At 49.2% G+C, this 22,069-nt stretch overlaps 1 protein-coding gene across 1 annotated transcript; it reads left to right on the plus strand.

Moving 5' to 3' along the window:
- Nucleotides 1-82: 82 nt before the first annotated feature.
- LOC128774134 (uncharacterized) lies at nucleotides 83-21,977 on the plus strand. The gene is made up of 7 exons (XM_053892157.1): nucleotides 83-2,353; nucleotides 4,551-4,585; nucleotides 6,281-6,365; nucleotides 10,189-10,223; nucleotides 11,710-11,803; nucleotides 17,240-17,312; nucleotides 21,029-21,977. Exons 1-7 carry the CDS (start codon nucleotides 2,162-2,164, stop codon nucleotides 21,322-21,324), a joined length of 810 nt encoding a protein of 269 aa, XP_053748132.1. The 5' UTR covers nucleotides 83-2,161; the 3' UTR covers nucleotides 21,325-21,977.
- Nucleotides 21,978-22,069: the final 92 nt, after the last annotated feature.

A 22,069-nucleotide genomic window follows, 5' to 3' on the forward strand; every position in this document is an offset into this window, starting at 1 on the left:
GGCGGGAGCGAGCGGAGCCGCATGGTCTCAGCTCCAAGCCCTGAAACTGCCCCAGAAGTCGGTCTCCCCTGGGGGAGCGGGCCGTAAGTGCCCCAGTTCTGTGGTGCTCTCGGAAGTTCGGCCCTCGCAGAAACGGGTGGGGGGCGACTCCCATGTTCTGGTGGAGCTGGGCAGGTCACAGGGCTGGTGCTGGTTCTCGACCGAGGATCGGGAATCCCTCCAAAGAATCCGCTCATTCCTTTTGCATTTGTTTCCTTAGACACCCGGTAGCCATGCTTCTGGGAAAACCCGGGTCGTTTGGAGTTTCACTTGAAGCATTGCCACACTGCGGTCCTTTAGGTACAATCTGAGCACGTGCCCCTCGCCCTGTCCAGCCTGGGGGCCAGCCGCCTCTAGAAGCAACTGAGACTAACCCCGTTTTTGGGCAGTCGGTGTGGACACTGCGCAGGAACTGGGGACCTCAAGTCTCTGGCCGCCCCACGCACTGCAGTCACTGCTGGTGCTCCGAGGACTGTCTTCCAAGTTCCGTTTTAGTATTATTTTGTGAGTTATACTCACAATGCTTTGTTTTTATAAAATTGTAATCACATTGTTCAACTCTTTAGAGCCCCTTTTAAAAATTCCATATATTGTGGTGCCACTGGGTGGCTCAGGCGGTTAAGCATGGGACACTTGGTTTCTACTGAGGTCATGATCTCACGGTTTGTGGGGTTGAGCCCCACGTTGGGCTCTGTGCTGGCAGCAGTGAGCCTGCTTGGGATTCTCTCTGCCTCTCTCTCTGCCCCTTCTCCCCAAGGCCTCTCTCTGTCAAAATAAATAAATACACTTAAAAAAATTCCATACATCGTGGACATAGTTAAAAGAAAAAGAAACATAATTTTTATGAATATAAGTTACTTCATCTTTGGGAGGGACCATATTCCTCATTTCTGGAATGTTATTTCTTATTTTCAATCACTATAGTGTTCCCTTCTCCAACTGGAAAGGGAGCTGCTAACCTTTGTATTGAAAGGTCGATTGTGTTGAGAGACAAGCCCTCTCAATGCGCTGGGCCATCTGTCCCAGTGGCCTCTCTTTCCTGCAGAAGTGTCCCTAGTTTGACCTGGACACTCACGTGTAACTTACATGTTAGGCAAAGCCCACTGTCAGAATGTCAGCTCCAAGAGATCAAAGAGTATCTTTAAATCACATGGCACTCTGTCAATCCCCCCAAAAGAAAAATCCACTCAGTAAGTGCCTGTGGAGTTCCATGATGTAAATCACTGGTATATTTTAGGGGAGAACTTAGTGTAGCACTCTCTAGGGTGCTTCTCTCTATTAGTAGGTATCAGACCAATTTATTGGGAGTATTTCCTCTGGACCATTAATCTGCTGCAAAAGTAGGATCACACGTGTGAAGATACTTCTTGCCTAATTCTACAGGTGTTCTGCTCAGCTAATGTCCATCAAGTGGCTTGTATTAATTTTTTATTGCTATCTGGCAAATTCCCACAAATGTAGTGGCTTGAACTAAGACTCGTCTGAAAGCGCTTGTGGGTCATGTGCCTGGCAAGCTCAGCTGGGTCCCTGATTGGTGCCTCCCAAGGCAACAGTCACGGCTCACCAGGTCAGCCCTCCCTTCTGGAGGTTATGGGGAAGAGTCTGCTTCGGGGCAGATAGAGAATGCCAGTGCAGCTGTTGCTTTCCCACTCTTGCTATGTGGCCCTTCCATCTCTAAGTTGGTAATGGTGGGTCTAGTCTCTTCATATTTTAGATCTCTCGGACTTCCTCCTTTTCCTCATTTCTCAGTTTTTAAGGATTCGTGTGATTGCATTGGACCTACTTGGGTAATCAAGGACAGTCCTCAGTTTCCTACAGTTGCTGCAAGGAATGAGCACAAAGTGACAATGCCATGGTCTCCAAGGCAGGTCACTTTGTCCATTTGTAACTGAGCCCTGCTGCACACACAGACTCAAGAACGCAGTGGCCCAGCGTGGGGGTGCCGCAGCAGGAAGAAGCACCCCTGTGGCCTCCCACCGGCAAGCAGTCATAGACCTTTATGGATGGTGCTCCTGCGCCGTGTCCTCCGTTGTGCAGCCAACCCGAGGGCACACGGACGGCCTCCCAGGAGCTCCTGGCTCTGAGGCTCTGCAGATGAGCATGTCACGATGGCAGCCAGTGCATGGAGCTTTGCAGCCGTCAGCGGTGCTCTCTGAGCTCACTACACAAAGCAAGGCCCTTCTTTGCTCATGGAAGTCTGTCCTCCCTTTTGCCCCATCCCTGTAGAGAGCAGCGCAAGGAGGCCCCGCCGCAGCTGAGGTGCCCGGGTCTGCGTTCCACCATCACCACGTGTGAGGAGAGCTCCCCGCTGCAGGTGAGAGCCGCTGGGCATGTGAAAGGTCTCAGGCTGCCCCCAGAATGAGGACAGAAAACGCTTGGGATTGCTTGTTTGACTGGTTTGAAGCATTTACTCAGTACCCAGGCATGCTACTCGTATGGGAACAAAGGTGGAGGGAGAAGAGAAGAAAAACTGACAGAAAATATCCTTAACTGTAGGGCTTATAGTGTGTGTGTGTGTGTGTGTGTGTGTGTGTGTGTGTGTGTAAGGGGGGAGAAAGAGATAAATGCAATGCAATCTGGGTGTGCGAAGACTGAAGTGGCATCCGTGTGCTTTAACGAAGGGTATTGATGTCTGTGTCCTGCTGGCTTTGAAAAGCACCAGAAAATAAAATGATGGATGGATAGTCACATGGTTAAAAAGAAATATTCACAGCAAAATTTTAATGATGATAGAACCGAGAAGTTGAGTGTTTGGGCATTCTTGTACAATCCTTTCCACTTTTCTGGGTGTTTGAAATTGTCCATTCTTAAAAAAGTGTTACGGAATAACTATAGGACACAGACGTGGAGTAAGGGGTGTGTGTGTGTGTGTGTGTGTCTGTTTATGTCTGCTCTTCACAGATTGAGACTGAGGCAAGAATGTCCACCTCAAACTTCTGTTTGACATTTTACTAAAGTTCCAGCCAGTGTAATACAGCAAGAAATACAAAGACATACAGATTTGAAAATGAACCTGATTTTATTTGCAGGAAACATGCTTCTAACAAATCTGCAAAAAATATAGTAGAAATAATAAGATAGCTCAGCAAGGTGGTAGAATACAAAATGAATATAATAACCCCCATTATATTTCTGTATACTAACAATGAAAAATCTCAAAATGATATTAAGAAAACCATTCCATCTGTAATAGCATTGAAAATAATAAAATAAAATAAAACAAGCACCAAATGTGTATACTTAAAGCTACAAACTATCGATGAGAGAAACTGAACACAATCCAAATAAACGGAAAGATTTAGAATATTTGTGGACTGGAACGCAAAATATTGTCATGATAGAAAACTCCCCCCAAAATTGATCTACATAATTACCATGAGCCCTATTGAGTTTCCAGCAAGCTTTTTTCTTTAAGGAAATAGCAAGCCAACCCTAAAATAGATACAGAAATCCAAAGGACGTAGAGTGACCAAAAGAATTTAGAAAAAGAAGCAGCAAATTGGAGGACTTACTCAATCTGACTTAAAAATGAACTATCAAGCTACAGTAGTCAGGACAGTGTGAGCCGTGAGGGTGGTGTGCCCAGTGAGGGTAGACATGCAGGTCAAGGGAACAGAATAGAAAGTCCAGAAATAAAACCTGATCAGTGGGTGTTAAACAGAGGTGCCAGGATAATTAAACAGGGAGAGATGAGAGTATCTTTAATAAGCTGTGCCAGAACAATTGGATGACCATATGTAAAAAAAGAGGGCGGGGAAGAGCTTAATAGCTGCTTCTCACCATACACACAAAAATAACTCAAAATCAACCACAGTTCTGAATTTAGGGGCTAACCTATAACACTTTAGGAAGAAAACAGAAGAAAACCTTTGTGATCTTGAGGTAGACAAAGTTTTCTTTAATATGGGCACCAAAACCACTATGAAGAAAGTGGAAAATTTGACTTTTTTATAAAAGAAAGCATTTCCTGTTCAGAATTCACCACTGCAAAAATAAAAATGTAAGTCACAGGTTGGAATAAATATTTGCAAACCCTGTACTTAAATCCAGAATAAATAAACAACTCTCAACACTTAATAGGGAAAAACGGCCCCATTTTTAAAATGGGGAAAAGATTCTAATAAACTTTACCAAATAGGATATATGGGTGGCAGATAATCACCTGACAAGATGTTCAACATCATTCACCACTAGGAAAGTGCAACTAAAGCCACGGTAAGACAGTTGGAACGGCTCCCTGAGAAAGGGTACCGGCACCAGCAGCGGGAGACACAGAGGAACCGGAGGCCCGTAGCTAGGTGTGCAAAGTCGTCGGGGGTTTACAGTGATACCACTGTGGAAAGTAGTTTGACAGTTTCTTAAAATCTTCAATGTATTCTTAACCTCTGACACAGAGACCCCTTCCTGGGAAGTCTCTGAGCCACACGCACCTGAAACTAATGACGGACTTGATTTCCTACGAATAGCCTCAGTACCAACAATTTCTTCTTCTTTTTCCTTTACCCCCACAGGCAGCCACAGGTGACCTGAAATCACCCTCACACAGGTAGGTTGTAAGCTTGTTGGACTTGTTCTCTCTGAATGAAAATGGCTACGCGATCTTAAGTCAAATTGCTTTGGAAAGTGACTCATCTCTGATGGGATATTTTTAAATAATGTGACAACACAGTAGGAAATAGCTCTGTTTAACGTAACAGTACCACGTACAGCTACGCAGGGACCTTTTGCGCTCCACGTGCTTGGGGAAATGCAGTAATTCTCTCCCTGTGGACAACTTGCATCTGAACTAGCACACCAGCGTCAGCGCTCATTTATTCTGTGTGTCAGTCGGAGAACGTGTGGGGAGCGGGTCCCAGCCTCCTTTTTATGACCTCCGATAATACCTAGTTTCCCGTCTCTCCTGAGCCATGCCTGCTCATTCTGAGCCTGCGAGGAGTCACACAGAGGACAGCCCTGCAGGCACACACGCACCCAAAGTGCACCCCTGCAAAGTCACAGAAGCAGAAAGTGGCCCATTATGAAGGTCACAACCCAGGGTAAGCACACATTTTAAAACGTGCACTTGGTCTCCACTTTGAAACTGTACCAGCGTGGAAAGTCACCTCAGAACATGGAGAAATGAGAAATATGCTCACGTTAGGGTGAGGGTCTCGGTCTGCCAGGGCTGCCCTGACAAAGGACCACAAAACAGGTGGCTTAAAAAATAGAAATGTACCGTCTCACTGCTCTGGAGGCTGGAGCCGGACTCACCTCGACATGTCCCCAGTCATAGGACCTGCACTTGGCTTCTCTCCTTGGCTCGAACCTGACGCTGTTTTCCCTTTGTCTCTTCAGTTTTCCCATTTTGCCCCTTTCTGGCAAGAATGATTGAAAATTAACGAACCAGGAGGGCCTGCCTGTCCTCTTGCACGGATGCGGTCGTCAGGCCAAGGGCCTGACTGTCTTCTGGCATGGAAGTGGTCATCCCGCTGAGGGCCTACCTGTCCTCTTGCACAGACGCGGTCGTCGGGCTAGGGCCTGTCCTCTTGCACGGACATGGTGGTCGGGCCGAGGGCTGACCTGTCCTCTTGCATGGACACGGCCATCGGGCTAAGGGCCTGTCTTCTTGCACGGATGCGGTCATTGGGCTAAGGGCCTGTCCTCTTGTATGGACGTGGTAGTCGGGCCGAAGGCCTGTCTTCTTGCACAGACTCGGTCGTCGGGCCGAGGGCTGGCCTGTCCTCTTGCACGGACACGGTCGTCGGGCTGAGGGCCTGTCCTCTTGCACGGATGCGGTCGTCGGGCTGACCCTGGTCTCAGGTGATGACACCTTGAGCTGCTAGAGTCGCTGCATCTGAAAACCCCCCTTACAGCAATGTGAGGTCATTGGTGGACACTGTTCAATCCACTTGCACAGTTCAGTTAGCTGAGTGTCCCACGACCTACATCCCCACCATTGCTCTTGGTAATTCCTGAACATCTCTTTCCTTCCAAACCCAGGGTCTCTTCCCAAATCCCCTCCTGATCTGCAGGGGCACCCCTTCTTCCTGACACCCCCTGCTGCTCCTGCAGCTCTCCCTTTAGGTGCTCCTCCCCTGCCCTCCCGGGGTCTCCCACCATGCAGTGGACCTGAGGGGAAAGGGTGGTAAGGAGGCTGTGTGATGCTGTGGCCTGTGGTTTCCGGCAGCCATCAGTATCCCCTCCAGGAAGCAGTGGCCGTCCTTGTTGATGAGTGTCTCCCCTTCCCCCTGCCATCTCACAGAGTGAAGTTCAACCACCTGCTGCTGGATGTGCACTCAGGTCCACCCTCCTCCACCAACACGTTCATGGAGGACTTGTGGGTGATGGTAAGTGAGGCACGGCCGGGTGGGGTCCAGTGCTGAGTCTAAGCTCCCCACAAGAGCAAGGGCAGGACAGTATTTGGATCTGCTTGTCTGGCTGGTTTAAGGCATTTATGGTGTCCTCCGGGGACACTGCTTGAACAGGACAGTGGTGGGAGGGGGATAAAGGGAAACAAGGCGGGCAGCACAAACGATCTAAAACACAGGGCATGTGTGTGAGCAGAGAAACATGACGGAAAAATGGGTGCTACTGGAACGGAAGCATCACACGTGTGCTTGGGTGACATGTGTGCACTCCAGCAAGCTGGCGGGATTCTGGCCAGGAAGGGCTCAGTGACCCACTTACTGTCACGGCAGAAGGGTGCCCCTGCTCATCTCCCAGGTCAGCGGGGAGGAGGGACATATCTGGTCCACTGCGTTCATTGCAGAGCCTGGAGTCAGAGCTCCGTGTTGGAGATGCTGGAGGCCGGTCTTCAGTGGGGACTGTGTGTGACTGGCCAAGTCACAGCTTAAACCGTAGCCAACACAATTATGGCATGACCCCTCCCCGCCACTCGCTCCCATCAAGCCTTCCAACAAGTACACACTTTACATGCATGGAGACCAGGCTGATGCTCCATTCCAGGGGTCACAATGGTGGCTGTGGCAGTGATAGCATCTATTGGCGCCCCATCCCTGCCATCCCTTCTTGGGTGGTGGTGGCCACACAGCTTCTGAGTGACATGAAGGACACATCTCAAGAAGCAAAGATGTGATGACCATGTGGGTGTTGACCATGTATGACCGTGAGGGCCATGTACCCCCGCTGGTTATAACGTGTGTCCAGGCGAACATGTGGAAGCCCTCTCTCTGGTGTGTGGCTCTGGAGCTCGCCTCTAGAATGTGTAGTAGAGCAGTCTCAGGGCCACCTTATTCCCATCCTGTCTCAGGAATCCAAGGAAGCTGTGACCGTTCATTGTCACTCTGCTGGACACTTGTCATCCATCATCACGTTTAATCCCTCTGTGGATTATCTGAGATAGATCATCATCCCACTTTGATGGCTGGGCTCGCCTCTTGGTGTGCGTGGAGCTTTAGGATCCCACCGGCTTAAACCCTCCCCACCCCACACCCCTGAGGATACATTTTCTTCTGTTTTCAAAACTGTATATGCCAGATATGGTCATATGGCTTTCTAGTGCCACAGTAGTAATAGCATGGGGTCTGGAGCTTTTAAACATTTGTATATTCATTCTAAATCTTCCAGTGTTGAAAAATGCATTTCTCACTTAAGAAAGGTAGTTACCTTTCCAGCCAATTTACACAAATCACCAACACTGTCGAATTCTACTGAATTTTTAAAAAATAATGACACACACCCTCTCAGAATATAGAAGAAGGGAGACCTGTTCTGTGAGGCCAGTTCCAACCTGATACCAAAGCCAGACAATGTCATCCCAAAAGAATATCACGAGGCAAAATCCTTCAAGAAAACACAGACAGACACCATTGATTAAGTGTTAGCAAACCGAATCTAGCAGCATGCAGGATTAAGTACCATGGCTATGTGAAAATTATTTGACATTCTACAAAATACCAACAATAAATGACAATAATATGGCGATGTCAATTCAGAAAGGGAGTTGCCAATAAGAAACTCTTACGTGTGACAAAAAAATATTCTCAACAAATTAGGAATGAAATGAAAAGATCTTCATTCTGACCTATGCAATACACCTATTAAATACAACTAACATACTTCCTGGTGAAAGACTGAGTACATCCCTCTTAAAACCGGGATCAAGGCAAGGATGTACTGAAGTTCCAGCTGGTGCAATAAGACAAGAAAAAGGAATAAAGAATAGAAAGTGAAACTGTGTTGATCACAGACAACATGATTCTAAAATACAAACAAAACAAAAAACAAAACTACTAGTAATGAAATAGCTTTGCAAGAGGCAGGTAAAGTGCTCTCCAGTAAGCTCTGGGACATTTATCTTCAGTGTTATCCAGAGCACACCTGAAATCAAATACAGTCCCTACCTGGCGTCAGGAACCTCTGCGTGCCTCCAGCTAGCTCCACAGCAAATTGCCACCACGTGGTCAAAGTAAAAATTTCTCCATTGCCTTGGCTGACCTAGAAAAGTTTTATGTAATTTGCCATTATCTGGAATGGAAACAGTTGTTAAAAAACAAATCTTTTGACTTTGTATTGTTAAAAAAAATAGCAAGTCCAATCATATTTCTGTATTTGGCAAAAATGCCACTGAAAATAATATTAGTTATTTTATTAACAATAGCATTAACAATAATGAATTTAACAAAACTGTAGTAAAGTCTATACATTGAAAGTTATAAGTCGTTGCTGAGAGAAACTGAAGACATTTAAAATAATGGAAAGATATACAACGTTCATGGATATGAACACTCAATATTGTTAAGATAGCATTTCCCCCAAAACTGATCTATGGACATAGTACAATCCCTATTGAATTCCTAGGAGGTTCTGTTTTTTTGTGTGTTGTTGTTGTTGTTGTTTTTTAACCAACAAGCTGATCATAAAATGTACATGGAAATTCAGAGTACCTAGAGTAGCCAGAACAATTTTGAAAAGAGAACAAAATTGGAAGAATTATACAATCTGACTTCAAAATTTACTAAAAAGCTATAGTAATCAGGTTAGTGTAGTCAATGGAATAGAATAAAAATTCTAGAAGTAAGCCTTCACATTTATGGCCAAGGCAATCCTTTGGGGAGAAGTGAAAATTTCAACAAATGGTCCTGGAACAACCAGATATCCATTGTGAAATAAAAATAACACCGTACTGGGAATGCAAGCTGGTGCAGCCACTCGGGAAAATAGTATGGAGCTTCCTCAAAAAGCTAAAAATAGAACTACCCTATGACCCAGCAATTGCACTACTAGGTATTTATCCAGGGGATACAGGTGTGCTGCTTCAAAGGGACACATCCACCCCAATGTTTATAGCAGCACTATCAACAATAGCCAAAGTATGGAAAGAGCCCAAATGTCCATCAATGGATGAATGGATAAAGAAAATGTGGTATATACAATGGAGTATTACTTGGCAATCAAAAAGAATGAAATCTTGCCATTTGCAACTACGTGGATGGAACTGGAGGGTATTATGCTAAGTGAAATAGTCAGTCAGAGAAAGACAAAAATCATAGGACTTCACTCATATGAGGACTTTAAGACACAAAACAGATGAACACAAAGGAAGGGAAGCAAAAATAATATAAAAACAGGGAGGGGGACAAAACAGAAGAGACTCATAAATATGGAGAACAAACAGAGGGTTATGGAAGGGGTTGTGGGAGGGGGGATGGGCTAAATGGGTAAGAGGCACTAAGGAATCTACTCCTGAAATCATTGTTGCACTATATGCTAATTTGGATGTATATTTTAAAAAAATAAAAAAACTAAAAAAAAAAAAAAATACCGTACTTAGGTATTGACTGCCCTGAGACCCAGGTGCTGTCAAGGTCAGACTCTCCTGGGGTGTCTCCCCTCAGCCCTCCGAGTCCTCAGGCGGCCCCTCTTCTGTGCGCCTCAGTCTTGGCAGCTGCCCGCATGCAGACCTGCCACAGAGGTCAGGGCCCGCCGGTGGCCGTGTGTGACACATACCGGTCCTGAGCGGGCCCCTTGGCCAGTGTGGGCACTGGCTGTGGAGTGCGCTCCCTCACAGACCCCTTCCCTGACCCTGGGACCCTGAGAATGTTTGCTCCAAATCGGGTAATAAAGAATGTGGGTTTTGTTTAACAATAAGCTCGACATTGACCACTCCATCTTGTTTCCTGTCGTGAACAATCATTTCTTCTCTCACAGGAAATAGACAACAGCCTGACTTTATCTGCCCTCGGGTGAGTCTCTGAGCCTCCTGCAGGTGCTTCCCGTGTCTCAAAGCCTTCACCATGATTCCCGAGGAACACAGTCTTTTGTGGGAAACCTTGGGGTACTGTGATGACGTGATCGAAGACAAACCAGTTTCCCTTGACGTCACAGATGCGGACTGCCCCCCGAAGGGCTCGCCATACTCCGCTCACTGGAGCTTGCGATGAGACCTCTCTAGGTTCTTCACAAGTAACATGTGAGCTAGTGCACAGGTGTAAGCGATGCCCGTCTACTTTCTGTCTGTGAGCATGTGCCGCTTGCAGAGGACACCGCGGTCCATGACCGTGTGCAGCAGTGGCAGGGCTCACCGTGTGCCAGGTGGGTGACTGCACCTTGCAGGCCCCTGGGGAGCACACGGCCTCTGCCCCTCCTGTGCCACAGAGACAGAGAGTAGCCCCTTTCACATCATGGCCCAGCTTCAAGCACACATTTTAGAGAATAAATCAGGTGTAGCGAAACACGGTGACTACCGTCCCCTTGACAAGACGTCATCTTCTCCTGGAGTATGAGTAACAGGAGGCTTCACAGCACCCGTGTCAGCGAGGTCTGTGCTGTCTCCCCTACATTTCCCTGAGCACACGGTGAGCACAGGCTCCCTCTGTTCCTGGAAGGATGGTTCTGGGGAATATTTCGCAGTTGTAAGTGTCTGAATATTGTATCCTGACTTCACAACCTCAGTAACTTTGTACCAAGTGCCCTTTAATGCATTTGAAGTAAAATTAAAAAGGGCAAGTTATTTACTTGAATGTCACCCACCACACACACACACACACACACACACACACACACACACACTCCTGCTCTGGCCCGCAGGGATTGTTGCAGAAAATGTTTCTTTGGTAACCAAAGAGTTTGGACCCAGTTGAGCAGCTAGCGCTTTAGACACCTTCCGTGGCCTGCTCCTGAGGCCTCACCCGAGTCTTAGTCCTCGAGGCCCACCTACCCAGGGCCTCCCTGGGACGTCGATCACAGGGAAACCTTGTAGGACTTAATGCAGCCTGTGTTCCTGGCGGTCGCTGGCAGACAAACTTATTGGGAGTACTTCTTTCCGGCTGTTTATCTGTCTAGGGTGTATGGTCTGCTGGTTATGTACAAATCAGCCAAACAGTGAATATATGAATAAGGGGGAGGGTCCATCATGCAGGTGAAGCTGCTTCTGTCTGGTTTTAAAGGCATTTCTGTCAGCAGAAATCCACGGGGTGGCTTGTTTTAATTTTCCGCTGGTGGTGGAAGCCTGCAGTGTCCTTCTCGCATGAACCTTCTGCATGTTTATGGCGCGGGACCCCCTCTGGCACTCAGCCTCCAGGCGCTGCCTGCTCCCGAGCCTGCAGATAAGAGGGGGCCCCAGCGGGGAGATGTCCACGGACACCGTGGAGCCTGCAGGGTCCCCACGTGCTAGCCCGCCCAGCGAGGGCCTGCTCTGTAATGTGTTCCTCCTTCCCTGCTCTGCCCTAGCCTACCTGGGAGCAAGGTGTCCTTGTCGCTATCCAGTGACTTCACCCTACACCCCACCTTGGCCGCCGGCACAGAGGACCACCTGCCACTGAAGGTGAGCCTGTGCTCAGATGTAGGGCTTGGGGCTCCCTCGTAAGCTGGGCTCAGCACCATACCTGGATGCTGGTCGCACTGGTGTTCTGCATTTACTGGGTGCCTGGGCCACTACACAAAGAGCACCGACGGTGTGTGTGGAGTAGGAGGAGAAGCGAGAGCAGATCACGCTCCTGACAGGGGCCCGTGTGTGTGAGAAGCGGAGTCCCCAGACAGGTGTCCCTAAAACAAGCCTCGTATGTGTGCTCTGGTGCCACATGCTGGTGATGGCCACGTGGTAGGTGACACAGAGCAGAACGCCCGCTGTGATAGACTCTCAGCAGTGGGTGTTTTCAGGGTGTCCTGTGTAATCCCTTCAACTTTCTGTGTGTTTGGAGTTTTTCATAATAAATGTTGAGGATAAATGTTGGGATAGAGAAGGGGTGTGTATAACTGACGGTCAACACAGAGCGTGTGAGCCACACACGGGGTTGAGTGAGGAAGCCTGCAGATGATACGCTCATGGCCCCAGGACAGGGCGTGTGGGGTGGCCTGTGTGGCCAGGCAGGAGACACAGGTAGACACAGTATGGTGGCAGCCTCACCAGCAGGTGAGTGTAGAACCCAGCGAGGCAGGGCTGTGGAGGACCCGGGTCCCACCGTCCATCCTTCTGTGTGCTCCCTTCCAGAGTGGCTCACGAGGCCACCCAGCCAGTGGGGCCTGAGTTGCTTCTGTAACAGCACGAGGCTCCAGACAATGTGCTGGAAGCCTCGGCTTCGAGCTTGACTGCACTTGAGAGGGCCCCTCAGACCCTGGTGCTCAGCCGCCCATGCACATTCACTGAACTCACGCCGTTCCCCGGGCTGGGGCTTCCTCTCTGCTCATTCTGGAACCCGCGTTTAATCCTGACACCCTGTGTGCCCCACTTCACACCAGGCCCACCCCTCTGCGGGTGACCCCAAGGCCCGTAGCTCTTAGCAGAGTCATTAGAGAAAAATGGGCGCCATAAGACACACTTGGACTTGGAGTCCACTCTGGTGTGCAAGCGTGACTGGTTCCACAGCCCAGAGTAAGTTCTTTAACCTCCTGGAGTGCCTGGGTCTGCACGCTTGCAAGATATGCATGGACTCTGTGTGGGGTCCCGAGTCCTGCTGCCGGTGTCCAGCTGGGACTGGTGCTCAGTAAATGGTAACCCCCGTCCCCCATCACACCTGCTTTGGACCTTGCTGCCCATTAATTATAATCCTCATCTGAGGACACAGACTCATCACTGATCTCTGCATTACCTGCTTCCTAAGTTTACTCAGTATTTTATTTATTTTTGGTAACAGATGAAGCATCACCCCACCCCCCCAGAAAAAGGCAGGGTCCTGATGTGGTCAGCTTCTGTGTGGCCCAGCCACATGTGGTCTGCTTCTGTGTATGTGGCTTGGCCACGCTCTTTGTTCTCATGTTTTCCTTTCACTTCAGTGTTTCACATCATACGTATTCCTAAAAAATAGATGCTCACAACACATCGGTTACTCTTTACTTCACAGAAAGGACATAGTGTGTATGTGATGTTTGGAATTTGGGGGAATCACCTCTCGGTCAAAACGGTGGTTCCCTGTCCCGGGTGGCGGAGCTCATTTGCCTTCCTTCTGCGACTGCTTCTTGTAACTCCCCTCTGCTGTGGGCCAGCAGGACGTGTGCCCCCGTGCAGGCCTCTGTGATGAGCAGTAGGCCATCTCTTCTACAAGGCCAGACTCTTCTACAGGGGTGCTCGGTCTGCAGTCCCGCAGAAGCGTATGCATATTCAGAGCCCCGTGGGTCCGTGTCGTCCCCAACACCCGGGGCACCTAGTGGTGCGGCTGGCGGCTCATGATCCCTCCCAGCCTTCCCCTCACCACCGATGGTGCTGAATGTGCATTAGCCACGTGAATTTCCTTCTGTGGGAAGTGCTTGCTCTTGTCGTTGGCCCATTTTCCTCCTGGCCTGTTTCTGCTTTTCTTATAGATATATTTGTGTTCTTTATATATGCTTGATACAAACGCCTCATTAGTTGGGTGAATTACAGATAGAGTGTCACAGCAACTCGACTCGATGCTTAGCTGAACTCAACATTTGATGAGTCAGAGTCACACTCACACTTGTGCATATTTTATGATAATGCTTTTTGGTCTCGTTTAATCTTGAACCCAATCTTCTAAAAGACAGTCATCTATACTTTCCACTACTAATTTTCAACATTTGCTTTTGAGAGTTGAGTCCTCACTCTGTGGATCATTGGTGTGTTTAGTGTGAGGTAGGGATCCAGCTTCATCCGTTCCAGGTGGGTTTCTGTTGTTCCAGCTGCTTTCGCTAAACATCAAATGGACCTTCTTTCCCCCACTGATTTATTTTTTGTATGTCTCGTATACTTTTTATTCCATACTTCCTCCACTACTGCCTTTCTGTATTTAGTTGAATTTGCATACTGTGCCATTGTGATTCCCATCTTCTTTCCTTTTGCTTATACTTTTTAGTTACCTTCTTACTGGTTACCTTGGGGATTACAATTAATACCTTAAACTTATAAGAGTCTAGTTTGAATAATACTACGTTAATTTCGGTAATATATACTCTGATCCTATACATCTTCCTACCTCTTCCTTTATATTGTTACATCTTTACACATTGTGTGCCCATTAAGAAAGATTTATAATTATTCTGTGAATTGGTCTTTTAAGTCACCTAGAGAAGAAGAGGAGTTACAAACCAAAGTACGACAATCCTGGCTTATGTCTCAACCTGTGTGGTTATCTTTTTGAGCGTACTTTATTTCATCTACTGTCTAGAGCCTCTGTTTTAGCCTAAATATCTCCCTTTAGCATTTCTTGTAGGGGAGGTCTGTTGCTCATGAGTTCTCTCAGCTTTTGTTTATCTAAGAACATCTTAATTTCTTCTTTATTCCCAAAATATGGTTTTGCTGGATTTAGAATTCTTGGTCGGCAGATTGATTTTCCTTCCAGGACTTGAAAGGTGCCCTCTGGACTCCATGGTTTCTGATGAGAAATCAGCTGTTGATCTTACTGAGGCCCCTTGTATGTGATTAACCACTTCTCTCTCAATGCTTTCAGACTCCTCTCTTTGGGTTCTGAGAATCTGGCAATGCTGTGTCTTGGTGTGAACCCTTCTGAGTTTATCTTGCTTGGAGTTTGTTGAGCTTCTTGGATGTGTAGATCCATATCTTCCATCGGATTTGGAAAGCGTGCAGGCTGTGTTTCTTCAGATACTTTTTCTCTCTGCCCCCTCTCTTCTCCTTCTGGGCCTCAGGTCCACCAGGTGCTCTTCATTTTCCTTTGTTCCATTTTTCTCCATGGTCCTCAGGTTGGAGAATTTCAATTGTCTTCAGCCTCACCGATCCTTTCTTCTCCTGCTCTGTTGTGAACTCTTCTAGTGAATTTTTAATTTCACACTTTTCGGTGGCAGAATTTGGTTCTTTTTTGTAATTCTATCTCTTTATTGATTTTCTTTTTTGTTCATTCGGTATTTTCATGACTTCCTTTAATTCTTCACCTTGGCTCATTGAGCACATTTAAGATAACTGACCTAATGTCCGTGACTACTAATTCAAATGTCTGGGCTTCTTCCAGGAAATTCTGTCAAATTATTTTTCTCCTTTGAATGCGCCATATTTTCCTGTTTCTCTGGATGTTTTATAATTTTTTGTTGAGAACTGTATATTCTGAGTATTATAATGTGGTTAAGTCTGGACATTAGATTCTCCCACTGCTTGGGATTGTAGATCTTTGCTTGTTGAACTGTCAGTTTGTGACTCTCCCAAGCTACTTTTGCAAAACATGTATTTGTTGTTGCAAAGTTTCTCTCATTATCTCTGTGGTCAGCCAGTGTTTTCCTTCAATGTCTGGCTGCAAATAAGGGGAATAAGTGTCCCATTAGATGCTCCCAAAGACAGCTACTGCTGCCAAGGGGGCCAGGGCAAGCGAGCCCTTGTGCCGGCCCCTCGGGACATGACCAGACCAGACCAACCAAAGGCACAACAGACAAGTTTTGGAGTACAGAGTCCCTACTGCCTGCACAGGAATGAAGGCTGTTGGCCTGTAGCCACAGGACGACCAAGGGTGGGTTTGTCGCTGCTTTGTTGACACCACTCACTCGGGAGAGTTGGACAGCATCCCTTCCCTGGTGCTGTGCACCATGTCTGGTCTGGCTTCAGAGTCTGGAATAGTTGACCCCAAAGGCTCTCTTTAGCACAGTGGTCACATCTGGTCATGCTTCCTGTTCCCTGGCTTTGTCCTCAGGTGAAGGATGCCGATGTGCACTCTGAGAACACGTGTCACCACCTCCCCACAAATCTCTACCCCGCAGGCAGGCCTCCACTGTTCCACTGCCCGGCTCCATTGTGTTTCTGTTTTCATTCTAAACAAACAGTGTGCTTCCCTGGGGCATCATTTCAGTAATACCTTGATCACCTTTGCTTCCAAGCTCCATCACCTCCTTCTGTGGGGTTTTCTTACATGTCCTGCCTCTATCAGGTTGCTGCCCACTCTGTGGCCCTCTGTGGCCGGCGCCCCCACCTCTTACCCGTCAGAGCCCTGCCCCCACCTCAGCTCCCACAACTGCCTCTGCGTTGGGTCTCCTGGGGGCCTGTCCATCTCAACAGCATTGTCCTCACGCCTGGCTTTTCTGCAGTCTGTTCCCGTTTGCTTCCTCTTCTTCAGGGAGCCATTGTTCATGAGGCTCCCCTTTCATTTCCTTCCTATTTAACCTCATTCATGCCTCAGTTTGTATCTTGACTAATTCTCAAGAGCTGGCTCTGGGAGGAGGACAAAGGCATGTACGGGTTTAGAGATCTCCTAGAGACACTGGACTTGCAGAACCTTCCAAGGAAAGTTGTGCACAGCTGCACAGTCCAGTCCCACCGCAGCCCTGTAAGTCAGAAGGAGCACCGTCCCCGGCCATTTGGCAAGAGCCAGGCTCTCCCCTGTCGTCTGTGCAGGGGATTTGAAGTCACCGTCAGCAGGCCCAGTAGCACCAGGGCAAGGGAGAAACCTCCTGCTTTCGAGAGACGGTGTGAAGACATTCGGGGCCCCTGGGTAGCCAGAACTCACCACCAGCAAGCAGATTGTGCAGAGAAGGTGCCAAGCAAGATGAGGCGGCCTGTGTTGTGTCTTCCCCCCATGCCAATGGTCCAAATAGGCTTTGCTGGCCCCCAGGAGACCCTCCTGCTCATCAGGAAAAGCACCACTTGTCTCTGTCCTGATGCGCATGCAGAGGGAAAAGCCACCCCCCCAGCGCAGCCTCATCAGCAGCCCCACATACAAGTGAGTGCTCTGAACTCAAGAGGCGAGATGGCTGCCAGTGTCCCAGAGCCCGTCATGGCTCCATCTCCAAATTGTGCTCTTGCTGCTACATTCTGTCCCCTTTGGCAGTGCGAGAGATGCCATGTCACGTATTTCCTGTTATTTCTCTGCAGGTCTTAAAGGACCAACAGGAAATGAGTTTGCCTGTGGAAGGAGACAGTGCTGAGGGCAAAGGCCCAGCTTCAGGTAAGACATCACACAGTGTGGGAGTTGACATCCACCCAAGTTTGATTCCCTAAAGAGGAAAATGTTTTCTCCAGAAAAACAAGGAGAGGGAGAAATCACCGGTGGGGAGTCAAAGGCTAGGACGCTTGTTGTCTCAGTGGCAAGGAGGACAAGCTTGGGCTCACGTAGTGTCTGCCAATGGTGCCTGGCGTCCCCACGCTAGCCCCACCACCTGCTCTGTGTGCCACAAAGCAGCAGGTGCAAGACGTGGGGCTGAACGCCCCGCTGGCAGAGTGCCGGCAAGGTAGGAGCTGGCCCTGGATGGCGTTGCTGTGGCTGCCGATGTGAGCCATGGACCCTGACGTGCAGGGGTGGCCAGCCTAATGATGGCACCAGAGCGAGGGCCACGGAGAGTTTGACTAGTGACTGGAACTAAAGGCCTGATGTGCTCTGTTAGAGGCTCAGACTCCACCACCCGCACGCTGTCTGCCGAAATGCACGGTGATTTCATTGTTCACTCGCCTGACCCTTCCAGAGTCCTTCTGAGACGGCCCCACCTCATCTAAGGAAATGTTCACCACTCAGCTTTTAAACAACTACCTACCCTTGGCCACGATGACGCCTCCTGCTGCCACCATCACTTCAGAGCTCACAGTGCAATTCTCCAGTGCTCCTGTTTCTAGAAAAGAGGTGGAGGCTGACCTTTCAACACACCTGTGGCCGCAGGAGTCAGTGGCTCCTGTTTCTAGAAAAGAGGTGGAGGCTGAGAGGGTGAGTTTGATTTCTGCGTGATTCCAGAAAGGGCCAAAGCTGGATTTTAAGAAACATAAAATACAAGCAAGTGGCATAAGTGACAGGGAGCCTGAGCCTCAGGTCTGGGTACATGGCAGGTTGGCTCCTGAGTGGACTGACACCACAGGCACATGCATGTGCACGCTGTCCATGTGGGTGTGGTGCTTGTGGACAGGTAAGAACAAGGGGTCCTCAGCCAGGGACAGAGGCAAAGAAAAAACCCACAGAGAGCCCCGTGGGCACCTGCAGCCTATGTCCCAAGAGTCCCTGCCTCCCTGGTGAGCCGGGTTCTCACGGCCTCACATAAGGGAGAGACAGGCCCAAGCTCAGGGCGCAGCCAGAATGGAAGGCCGATAAGTCATCCTGTAAAATCGGGACTCAAATGGCTACACGTGCATTGTAGTGGTGAGCCCGGAGGAACCCCGTGCTCCGCTCCCACAAGACACAAGAATGAACCTTGGAGCCGAAAGGAGCTGAGAAAATCCCCAAACTCCTCAAGCTGAGGATTAACACCAAGTGATTCTGGACCAGCCATTTGCAGGTGCCGAGAGGCGCTCCCCTCGCAGGAGCTGGGAAGATACCAGCCGCTCTCATCCCACATGGCCACGCCCTCATGGAGGCCAAGGACACCACCGAAAAAGACACATGTTGGGAGTTGGGCTCAAGGACCAAATGCAAAGTAACTGTGGTTGTTGTTTGGGGAAACAACAGGCAAAGGGGAAAACATCTGAAGAGAACAGAAAACTTGTTTAAATTGCACGTGTATTTGAAGAGAAACCAAATAAAACTTAGAGCTGCAGAAAATACCACTGACGTGGGGCAGCTGACTGAGGGTTTTGTAGCACACGGGTCACAGTTGGAGTTCGTGAGCTCGAAGCTGGAACTGGAGAAGTTACCTGACACTCAAAGAAGGGACGACAGGCGGAGAGCGTGACCGGAGGTGGGGCTTGGGTCTGTGGTGTGAGCGGGCTCCCCTGCAAGGAGGGCTGCTCAGGGGGCATTGTGCGAGGCAGTGGGGCTGAGGGCCCTGCACTGCAAACCCGCACACACTCGGGTCCAATGAGTCCAGGAACAGCAAATGAGACTGTAGATATGTCGTGAGCAAGCTGGCACACTCCAGAGACAAATAAAATGCGTATTTTTAAATATTTGGCGATAAAAAAGGGGAGTCCTTCCAGGGAATATCGACTAGCTACACTCGTTGTAATGGAAGCTACAGCAGAGTGGAGTCCTGCCTGCAGTACAGGGGGCCATCAGCCCAGGGCTGCCCTCCTGGCTGATGCACGTTTTAAGGTGAAAGTGAAACAGGCACTTCACACAGAAGTAAGGAATGTTAGGGAGTGAAAAATAGACCATTTTCGTAGCATTTTTAGAAAGCAATGTCCCTAGGAACAGACCTAACAAAAGACATGCCGGACTCATGGAGAAAATGATAAAACTTGCAGAGAGACGTTTTAAGGAGCCTGATGAGTGCGGACAGACACAGTTCACAGAGTGCGTGCCAGGCCTCCCAGAGAGGCCAGTGCAGGATGCCAGCTCGAAACCCTGCGTCTGAGATGTGTGTGGAACTGCAAAGGATCAAGAATGCCAAGAAGCAGAAAAGGAGCAATTTAGGATGTCTGGCTGGGCTGCTTCCACGAAGCTTGTGAATCAAAGACAGAGTGGTGTCTGTGCAGAAATAAGCACAGGGCCTGGTGTGGTGGCTTGCAGGGGCCGCGAGCACGTCAGTGGGCACAGGGACACTGTTTCTGGTGTGGGGCGACTGACGAGCAGGGGTGGGTAGATTGTTTCATAAACGCGGAAACATTTGGTGCCGTGTGGGAATAACACTAATGAAACCAGACCCCACCTTGTACCGTTGACACAAATTAATTCCACGTGGACTAAAGACATAATGCGTGAAGGGACAACTATACAAACTGGAAGATAATATTTGGTACTATCTTCTTTTTTTTAATTTATTTATTTATTTTGGGAGAGACGGAGAATAGGGGAGGGGTGGAGAGCCAGGGAAAGAGAGAATCCCAAGCAGGCTTAGCACTGTCAGCACAGAGCCCGATGCGGGGCTCGATCCCAGGAAACCATGAGATTTTGACCTGAACCGAGACCCAGAGTCCGATGCTTCACAGACTGAGCCCCCCCGGGCACTCCTGGTACTGTCCTTATGTCCTCATGGTGACTGAGGGTCCTTAAGCAAGATTTTCTTTAAGGCACTGTCCCTAAAGGAAGATACACAGAAATTAGATCACACCCAGATACAAAGGGAGGCTGTCAAAAATTGGGAAAATATTTGTAACACATAGCTGACAAAAATTGGTGTCCAGGACACAAAGTACTATGACACCAGCAGGAAAAACGTAGACACATGATGACTAGGCACTTCAGGGAACAGGGAACCCAGAAGACCCACAAACAAGTGTGTACCTGCTGCCATCCTCCGGGAAATGTGACTGAAAACCACATGTGGTGGGGTGAGGTCCCTGTCACATGAGCAGGTGTGAGTCTGACATCACTGAGGACTGGCACAGGTGGGCCTGGGACGTGCACGTGGCTGGTGGGCTGGGCCAGTGCTGCACCCACAACTGGTGGACAAGGCCGTCGGCACCGCCAGTCATCCTGGGTGTGGGTGGGGAAATGCCTGCCCGCTGCACCAGGAGCCATGAGCATTGCTGCTGGGTCTGAGGAGATGCCCAGTACGGGGATCCCAGCATGGGGGATAGGTGGAGGAGGGTTCCCGCTGACCCGCTGAGCAGGGCTGTGTGTGCAGACACAGATGTTCTGTGCAGAAGCAGCTGCCCTCCTGGCAAGATGTCAGGACGGACTGCACCAGGAACCTGTCCTTGGCCTTCCTTGCAGAGGGCCGGTTCTGCACCCGGGGCCAAGGACTGGGCGCGCCTTCTGCTCACCGCCCTCAGGTGCTCATGGCACTTTCTTTTGCTCTGCAGGAGACAAGGAGCCCACACTGGCCAAATGGGCTGTCCGCACACCAATGGCCTTAGAGATCCGGGCTCGGGAGGCAGCCCTGAAGAAACTCAGGCTCCCGCACACACTGCCCTCCAGCAGCCAGAATGTGCCGCACATGGATGTCCCCTTGGAGAGGCAGCAGGTCTACGGCATGGAGCCTGCCACTGTCATCACCACCAGGAAGCCTGCAGATGGCCAGGTGTGCAATGGAGAGGACATCCAGCTTCCAGGACAGATAAAAGAGGAGACTTGGGGCCGGGCATCGCCACCCAGCTAGGAAGCAGAGAGCCCGCTCGATGCTCAGGGAGAGACCAGGGTCAACCTGGATATCTCTGTCAGCACAACTTGTGTCCGCCCTGCCACGGAAGCCCCTGAGTCCAGGGCAGGCGCTCACCCCGACTCCCATGATGCCTGACTGGCCTGAGGCCGGCAGGCGCTCCCGCCGTGTTCATGATGCAGTGCAGCCCTCGACTCTATGCAGGCACCAGTGGCAGCCGGTGGCCCGGCTTCTTCCAAGCGGAGTGCTGGGTCCTGCACCCAGAGTCAAGGAAAGAAGGGAGCCTGTGCGCACCCTGACTTGTGCTAAACGGAAAGACTTTGACCACCCCTGCGCCTCACTCCACCTGGAAGCCATACTTGAAAGCCATTCATAATTTTTCAAACACGTCCCCATCGTGCTCCAAGATTCAGGACAGACTTGGTGTGATGTTTTCACTTGTGTTACTTAGGAATGTTGACAACTGTTATGAACCTAAGTAGCCTTTAAGGAAATTCTTCAGAATTTCTTAGAAAGTTATACGAAATAATAAAAAATAATTTCACTGGCAATAAGCTTGAAATCAGTCTTGGTAAACTTTAAATTCTTGGGTTTCAAGTGGCCTTTTCAAAGCCCCTCCTGCCCCCACCCAGCCTGGGGGCCACCTGAGTCCTGGCCAGAGTGAGGCCGAGGGGTGTGATACAGAGGAGGGGATTCTGGCTTTTTTTTTTTTTTAAGTTTATTTATTTTGAAAGAGAGAGAGAGA

The sequence above is a fragment of the Panthera pardus genome, unplaced genomic scaffold (assembly GCF_024362965.1).
Source record: "Panthera pardus isolate Hobbes unplaced genomic scaffold, ASM2436296v1 HiC_scaffold_296, whole genome shotgun sequence".
Classification (NCBI taxonomy): Eukaryota; Metazoa; Chordata; class Mammalia; order Carnivora; family Felidae; genus Panthera; species Panthera pardus.

Excerpts from the sequence above, each read along its gene's own strand:
- LOC128774134 (XM_053892157.1), top strand. The coding sequence starts at position 2,162 with ATGGAGCTTTGCAGCCGTCAGCGGTGCTCTCTGAGCTCACTACACAAA. Across the intron at positions 10,224-11,709 it reads CTGACTTTATCTGCCCTCGG|CCTACCTGGGAGCAAGGTGT; the intron begins GTGAGTCTCTGA and ends GCTCTGCCCTAG. Across the intron at positions 11,804-17,239 it reads AGGACCACCTGCCACTGAAG|GTCTTAAAGGACCAACAGGA; the intron begins GTGAGCCTGTGC and ends ATTTCTCTGCAG.